Genomic DNA, 8441 nt, shown 5'->3' on the forward strand with positions numbered 1-8441 from the left:
GCAAGTAAATACACATGAATGAACAAGCACAAAAATACCATAAATAATCCAGAAGCAAAAACTAAAACATCACAATCTTAGTTCCACTAGGAGCCTAACTCACAAAATTAACTAAATAACATCAAGGGTTTCATCATTTATAAATTACAAGAATAAGAGATAAGAAAAGGAATGAAAAACCCATTTTAAAAGTTGTCACAAGCACCTAGATCCTCCATCTTCTTGCTCTTCACAAAATGAATTCTCCGTCAATAATTTATTAAAAATGAAACCTAAATCTAATAAAATAAAAATATTTGTTTTGGGATTTTTTCTCTCTTGGAAAATTGGCTGAAAAGCCTTATGGTTACATGAAGTTGACCACGTGTACTAAGTGACTTCAAAGTTGGTTTTTAATGTAACATCTATGGTTTGACATTAGTTTTAGAAAATGTCCAAAATGATGTTTATATTCATCACTAAAACTACTCGTTCTAATTCCTTCAATCCTTTAGCAATTAAAGGCTTATAGGTTAATGGTTCACATGAAATTATCATGAGATTTATTGCCAAGGCATCTATCTGGGGTAATCAAACTCAACAACTCAAGCCCGAAGGGACTCAACCTCATCTGCTAAAGAAGTTCTCCCATTTAAAACACCATTTGGAATATGAGTCAAAAGTAAGAATGCCACTCACATGGCGGAAAAGAGGTGAATATGACAATTCGTTGGGATAGACATCCTAGAACCTATGAACTAGAACTTCCTATGCCTTTTCTATGGATTCCTACGTGTCAAACAATGGAAAGGAACATCCATCTTGCAACACTGCTAGCAGCATCATGACATCGGTTGTCACAATCAACTATTCTATCAATGAGAAAGAAACGAAATAACAATTTCAATAAAATAGGACCACTCGCCTCATTCGAGTCTTTATCAGTTTCGAAATTATGGAATGAGACATGAAAACGATTTGTCATCCAGGAATCTCAGATCCAAAGTATCATCAATTCTAGCTAGAAGTCAATCAACAACATGGACTTTCAACCACTGGAATAGAGACACCCAATTCTGAAAATGAACGAACACAAGAATATCAATCATCGACTTAGAATCTAAAAAGTCGAAGAAATTATCATAGTCAAATTTGACTCTAAAAGAAGAACCAATAGAATTTAATATCGAACAGATATGAAATCAAATAACAATCTCCAAAACCCGGTGACTGAATAAAAATTTTTGAAGTCAAGATTGACTACAAGTCTCGCACCAATGATAGCCATACACTGAAAGGAAAGGAACAATATGACACGTTTCTATATTATGAAGGAAATTACCGAGACTAATATTCGAAACGAGAAGCGGTCTTGATCTTAGAATAACATTGATTCATAATAAAAAGATAATATGAATCAAAATACAATTATTACACAAAAAGTCCAACTCCATATCAAAATGAATAGAATCCCAAAAGCAAAAAGGCAAAGAATGGTATAGGATTAATATCTATAGTCAATGTCTTACAATGACATGGTTCAAGTTAACGAGGAAATCACCGAGACTAACACTCAAGACAAGAAAGAATTTCGATTCTTAAGTGACATATGACTATGATAGAAAAATAGCACAAATCGATACACAAATAATAACGAAGAGACCAACTCCTGGTCAAAACAGATTAAGAAAAGAATCTGAAATTGGAATCCTGGAACCTATAAGTTATGACCTACCACACTTCCAAACAAAAGCTCGATACACAAATAATAACAAAGAGACCAACTCCTAGTCAAAACAGATTAAGAAAAGAATCTGAAGTTGAAATCTTAGAACCTGTGAGTTATGACCTACCACACTTCCAAACAAAAGCTGAACCCAATTAATATCAGAGATAAACGTCAATCTCTCTACGGGATCCATCGCCACTATCATCATTATCCGAAGGAAGAATGATATCTCATCAACACAAGAAACTCATGAAGTAATCACACTTGAGCAAAACATCCTCAAGAGATAAAAGAACGCATCAGTGAACTGAAACGAATAGCTAGATACAAATCTAGATTTCAAGACTAAACTTGCGCATCAATCAAATCGAGAAAAGCAAAACAAGGAGGGAGGAAACTCTATCGATCAAAATTTGCTGGAACCCAAGTCGTCGCTCTCCATCGACTTAAATCTTTGCGTTAAGCGGGTCGAGAGGTGGAAAAGATCTATACCGATATTCAAACTATGCGAAAGTCAAAACGAATATCGTTTCCTAAACCAAAATTCTCGTAAAAAAAAATTCCAAAGTCAACATTGACTTTGAGTTTTTAAAACTGACAAGAGTCAAGAGAACTTATAGAAACAAATCAATAACCATCGAGTCGAAATCAATACTTCCTGAAAACTTCAAAGTCAACTTTGACCTCGATCTTCATATCGATAAACATTGATAATAGAAACATGGATTTCATCCATCAAAGTGCTCTAGGAAAATGAAACATACTCTAATGTCAAATTCTCAAGTGTAATTGTATCATGTATTAAATAGTATTTTACGATACGTCCCGACACAAAACTGTTAAAATAACTAAAGGACTCAATAAAAACTCACACAGGCTCGATTTCTCATTGAATTTGAAGCCGTGCTCTGATACCAAAAACTGTCACAACCTCAAAGATGCAACCGTGATTATTAGGATATAATTAAAGATGATTAACATAATTAAACTGGATTAATTAAGGAAAATTCATGAAAATAAATAAAAGACACAATACCAAAATAGATATTAAAATATATTGCTCTGAAGTCTTTTTTTTACAAACAATATTTAAAACAGTCCATAAAGTTTAAAATAATACAACTCTGAGATAGTATCGACCAATATAGTTATATACAAAAATACAATACATCTCAGAATTAAAACTGTAAATCCGAAACAAACGTACCGCTTCGAATCTCGCGTCTTCAATCCATTGACATCCACCTGCCATGCTGTAAATCTAAACCGCTAACTCTAGAGGGGGGTTAAAACATTGAAAATAGAGAAAAAATGAGTGAAATACCTAGTAGGATATAGTTTTATAAAACTGAATAAATAAATGAAAGTGCAGGCTTAAACAAATCAGTCAGAACCAAACAACTTTTTTCTGAAAAGGAAAATAAACTAAAATTCCATATTACAGGCAACCGGCAAGTAATTTAAGTAATTTAATTGCGTACGACCAATGCAAGGACAAACACCACCATAGTGGCCCATCTGAATTTCGGGTCATATCCCAAAAAATACGATCTTCATATCTTGTCTAGGCCATCAGCGGGCTTGCCAGTTCGCAAGATATCTTATCTTAAGAAAATATCTATTAAAACTTTAAATCAGTTCATTATGAGATCAATAGCAATAATCAAGTTATTGTCTTAAAATATCTTTTTTTATCAAACATGTCTTGTCATTAAAAACATTTACATGGGCCAAAACACTTTAAAACAGGCTAATAAGGCTATGGACAAGAATATCCTACCTCTCAGATATCAAACCTGTGGCTAACTTCTCGTTGTCCTAGCCTCTGCTTTCCTCAAAGCTTTTAATCCGATCTCTCAACTAGCATTGTCATAAAATAACGTTTTAAGACACGTCCTCATTCCTAAAACAAATCAAGTTCAATTATGTCTAATTGCTTACTATTAGTGTGCCTTGACTCAATCTAAGTTTAACAAATAACTTCACAATTCAATTTGGGGTTCTTTAAAATTGAGATTCAATTCATTAGTTTGGTTTCTCCCCTTTGAATTTCGACTTAAAAACGAGTTTTTAAAGAAATTTCGGCAGCAAGCCGTCAGACATTAGGAAAATGCTAAACCTACAATTTAAGTTCAATTTCAAAACAAATCCTCAAGAAATCATTAAAACCAATTTCCAAACACTTCAATAAGTTCAATAATTGAAAACCCATAAATTTAATCTAAGTTCAACCACAATTTATTCAAATCTAAACCCTAACTAAAATTGATCAAATATAACCAAAATCAAACTTTCTTAAGTTTAAAATTCAAATCAAAGAGTGAGTTTCAAAGGATTTTACCTCAAATTGGTTGATGGGGCCGTTCTCTCTTTTCTCTTTTTTTTCTTGTTGTTTGGCTAGAACAACCCAAAGAGAGAGAGAACGCCGGGAGGGAGAGAGTAGGCGCTGGAAGGGAGAGGACGCCAGAGAAGGGGAAGAGAGAGAGAGGCCGCCGGTGAGAAAAACAGAGGAGAGAGAAGAGAAAAAGAAAGAAAGAGAGAGAAAGTGCAGGGGAAGGTCTGCTGGAAGGAGAAAAGAAAAGGGAAGGAGAGAGAGAAAAAAAGAAAAAGAAAGAAAGGAAAAGAAAGAAAGAAAAAGAAAAAGGAAAAAGAAAAAGAAAAGAAAATGTGGGAAAAATATATTAAAGAGTATTTAGAAAAAAAAAAAAAGAAAAGTAAGTGTATTTTTAAAACTGAAAGTAATTATAAATTTTTAATGATTTGATTAATTAAGAAAAATTAATATTATGCACATTAATACATCACAATTAACATAATTAAATCTGTTTAATTCTTCGATGTGTTACAGTAATCTTGTTTAATACCCTGTTGACTAAGATAATATTTGAATTGAAAATATATTATTCAGAATAAAAAAATAAAAAATAAAAATCTAAATTCGAATGTGTAATTTGTCTTGTTTTTCTTTAAAAAATATTAAAATATTAAAAGCAATTTCTACAATTTATCGTAGAGAAGTAAGCCGAAGGTAACTTCTTTTTGGCTGATTGGGGACCTAGTTTTAGTTTTATGAATTTCTCGTGATGTCTTAAAAAGGCCCTAAAATATTTATGAAATATCCATGGTCCTCTCTTCCTCAATCAACTTCTTTCTTGCTTCGATATAATCTGGTAAAATCGCTCTTCTCAAGTAAGTTTCTTTCAATTCCATGGCAGATTCGGTGCTTCCAATTGATTTTCTTTTTGGGTTGTTTTTTTGGCATGTAATTGTTCTCTCGCTCTACTTGATTGATTTAGTGCAATCGTAAAAGGACTCTCTATTTTATTGGCCGCCTCGGGAAAAGGAATTATGGTTTTGGATTTGAATATTTTGATCATAACACACACATGTGACAGTACTTTTTGCTATTTGAAAAGCAAAAACAATTTTGAAACGTGACCGTATTTGCCATACAATTTTAAGACATCACAGAATGGAAGCAGAAAAAGCTATAGTTGTATTTGTCATCCAAAAACACCAATTCACATTTCAAGTCCCTCCCTCACAATTTCCACAAGTATACTCCGCATCACCTATTGATGCCATTGTATGGGAGGAATAGATACGATGGGGTCAAACCCGCAACCTGCCCTCAAACCCTCCAAGTGGCACTAGAGACTAGACCAACCAGTCTCAGGCCATCATATGGAAGGAATAGATCACCAACCCGTCGTAGGCCATCATACGGCAGGAATGGTGCTACTCACGTTTCTGGTGCTGCTGTTAAAAGCGCTATGAAAATTGTCAACTTTCTCTTCTTATTAAGGTGGAAAAAGATGATTTGGGATAGATTTGTATAACTAAACCTGAAGACAATTCTCAACTAAATACGCTACTATTATGCAGCAAAAGATGTTCAATATGTACACAGTTGACAACAAATGGACTGGCATCACAATACGTTTTATTTCCCGGTATACTTGCAGCTGATACTGTCTACGCTACTGAAAGGTAAAAATCATAGATATATCAAATAAAAATGCTTCAAAATAAGCAGTGCAGCTTAAAGGGTCAAAAATAAACAAACTGGTAATGACCTTATGGATTCGCTGGTATTTGATTTTCAGGCTGTGAAAAGAAGTCTTTGGCATTATGTGCGACCTCTGCTTCAAGTACAGCTTCCAACACAATGTCTGACCCTGTTGCCTTCTCTGTATTCAAATAAGTCACCGGTTTTTTAGTTTAAATACATTTAACGTGCAAAAAAACAATCTTAAAACAATCTATTTGAAAATTTGTGTTGAATGAACTAGTAATTTTGAATTGACTATCCTAAAGAAATACTTATGTAACAAAGCAGTCGGTATACTGGAATGTTAGATTTGTTGGAATTAACATATGGCGTCTTGAAAATAAAAGATTTTAAGAAATTCCTCCTGTTAAACATTCACATATGATTCCCATAAACATAGATGGAATTGGTCAACTACCTATTTATTTGGATAATACCAGTCTGAGTATTATTTTGTATTCACAAAAGGAACACAGCAGAGATGAGCATCAGGCAAACAGTGTCACAAATCCAAAAGAAATGTACGAAAGAAGAATTCTTCGTGATTATTTCAAGGAAGAAGAGGTGATCATAGTAAATATATTAATATTCTTCATCACATTAATTTGAATCTTATGCAGAAAAAATGGAAAATGAAAAAAGAAAAAAGGAAGTGCTACAAACACTGGTTGAAATATACAACAACAGCAACTGAATGTCTACATAGTGTTTAGATTGAAACCACAAGACTATAGATGGTGCCAACTTATTAACCACACCAAGGGCAGAAAAGAAAAAACAATGAAAAAGAATTAGCCTATTTATCTAAAGATCGTTACCTTTTCGATTAGGTAACATCCCGGTGCTTTCAGCCGAAATGGGGAGAATTGCGAAGAGACCAAGCTTCTCTTTCTCCAACTTTGCTTTAAAAGAAGCAGTCTTCACAGCTTCAGATTCGGCCAATTTTGCATAAGCAGTTGCTTGGCTATGCAAATTAATTGACTCTAAGGTTTTGAGATCACTATCATCCTAAAAAACATATGATTAAGAAAATGAATTAAAACGACACAGAATCGCCTTCATGGCCAAAGAAACTCCACAGTCAAAATGGGTTCATCGTGTAAAACCTTCATCATGGTCTTTGCTGGCTGTTTCTCCTCCTCACCCTTCTCAAATACACCATTTCCTATATCAATAAGAAATAACAATATTTCATGTAAAAAAGAAATATTACTAACCCACAATGTTTTATTGTAGAGCCTAATTATTGCCTTGGCGTTCCTACAGTACAACGTCTTAAAGTGAACGTGTGCAAAACCATTATTATTTTTTTATTTTTTTTTCTTTCGCCATTTTATTGCTCTTGGTAATTTAGAATTAAGGCGTCTAGTTCTTAACACGCACAAGAAAATAGAGGGGGAACTTGTTAAAGGCTAAGACTTTACCAGAATTAATAGGGGAGCTATTTTCAAGTGGATTATCCATCATCTTTCTAGTCAAAGGACCAGGATTCACAAGGGAGATGCTTCGAATTTCGTAACGAATTGCCTCTAGCTGTGCCATTGTGTCTTGAAGCTCTTTGTGAATCTAAAAAACGAATTTACAAAACCTAATTTATAAATAAACCTAAAAAGACAAGAATTTCAATCTATCTAATCTCAATTTCTTGCGTACCTGACGAGCTTGTGACTGTTGCATAACGTTTTCGAACTGTCCGCGAGCCAATTGAACATATCCGATTGCACGACCCGCTATTCTCCCCGCTGTTCTGGCGATAATCGGAAGATCCTTTGGCCCTAGCAAAACCAAAAAAAAAAAATTGTTCTTTTTGTCGTGAGATAAACCTTAGAAGCTCGAAAATAAGGGGAAGAAAAGGAATTGGGAATTGATTTTAGAGAGAGAGAGAATTGTACCGACAAGAGCAGCGGTTGCGCCGATCAAAAGGAAGAGCTCGCCATAAGAAATGCCCAGCATTTTGCACTCCTTAGATTGATGCAACCATTCGGAAGGTGGAAGAGACGGTGAAAATGGTCAGGAAGTGCGAGCTTTCGGAGAGATTCATCAAAAAATTGAATTTTCCAGATGCTGCTGAAAAACCTCTGCTAGGCCTTTCAAAAGAAAGAACTAACGATAAACATGTCGTTTTTTGTCCAAAGAAAACAGCAAAAATTTGGAAAACACGTCTTTTTTTCTGAAAAAAATGGGAAATTGGGTTGTGGCCGGTTCTTCACCCGACACAAAATTTATGCCCGGGTGTCAATTTGTGTTGACGTATCCTATTGATTATGTCAGTTAATACGGTTAAATTTGATACGAATATAATATGTTTATTAATTGTGTCAAAATATTAAATATTGTGTCATGTTAACTCATTAATTACATGTTAACTCGTTTATTAAAGGAGTGATAAATGAGTCGTGTTAACCTATATCTCAATCTAATTTTCAACTTGTTATGAAATGAAAAGTGAAACTTATATGAATGTGTTAGGATCGTAGTTGAGTTCTACATTATTAAAGTATAGACTTAACATTTAGGTTTATAACTTTTGAGGACGAATTCTACCCAAGAATTATAACAATTAGTATCAGAGCATGTCCCTCCTCAAGCCCACATTGCGGAAGGGGCGACCTGGGGAGGGACGACTTGGAAAGGCCATAGTGGGCCACCGTGGACATCGGTATTGAAAGCGTGGTGGCATGT

General features: G+C 34.3%; 1 protein-coding gene across 2 annotated transcripts; it reads right to left on the reverse strand.

Moving 5' to 3' along the window:
* Nucleotides 1–5446: 5446 nt before the first annotated feature.
* LOC21399383 (sec-independent protein translocase protein TatB) lies at nt 5447–7936 on the reverse strand. 2 transcript variants are annotated; one of them, XM_024167337.1, is made up of 7 exons: nt 7652–7936; nt 7413–7534; nt 7184–7325; nt 6866–6924; nt 6578–6767; nt 5785–5898; nt 5447–5467 (listed from the first exon to the last, which is right to left on the reverse strand). In XM_024167337.1, the coding sequence occupies exons 1-6, from the start codon at nt 7710–7712 to the stop codon at nt 5786–5788; spliced, it is 687 nt and encodes a 228-aa protein (XP_024023105.1). In that variant the 5' UTR covers nt 7713–7936; the 3' UTR covers nt 5447–5467; nt 5785. The 2 variants fall into 2 exon arrangements, with proteins under 2 accessions (XP_024023105.1, XP_010087763.1); XM_010089461.2 differs by lacking the exon at nt 5447–5467 and adding an exon at nt 5500–5691.
* Nucleotides 7937–8441: the final 505 nt, after the last annotated feature.

The sequence above is a fragment of the Morus notabilis genome, unplaced genomic scaffold, assembly GCF_000414095.1.
Source record: "Morus notabilis unplaced genomic scaffold, ASM41409v2 Scaffold81, whole genome shotgun sequence".
Lineage (NCBI taxonomy): Eukaryota > Viridiplantae > Streptophyta > Magnoliopsida > Rosales > Moraceae > Morus > Morus notabilis.

Excerpts from the sequence above, each read along its gene's own strand:
- LOC21399383 (XM_024167337.1), bottom strand. The coding sequence starts at position 7,712 with ATGCTGGGCATTTCTTATGGCGAGCTCTTCCTTTTGATCGGCGCAACC. Across the intron at positions 6,925-7,183 it reads TAGCTCCCCTATTAATTCTG|GAAATGGTGTATTTGAGAAG; the intron begins GTAAAGTCTTAG and ends TTATTGATATAG. Across the intron at positions 5,899-6,577 it reads GATGTTACCTAATCGAAAAG|AGAAGGCAACAGGGTCAGAC; the intron begins GTAACGATCTTT and ends ATTTGAATACAG.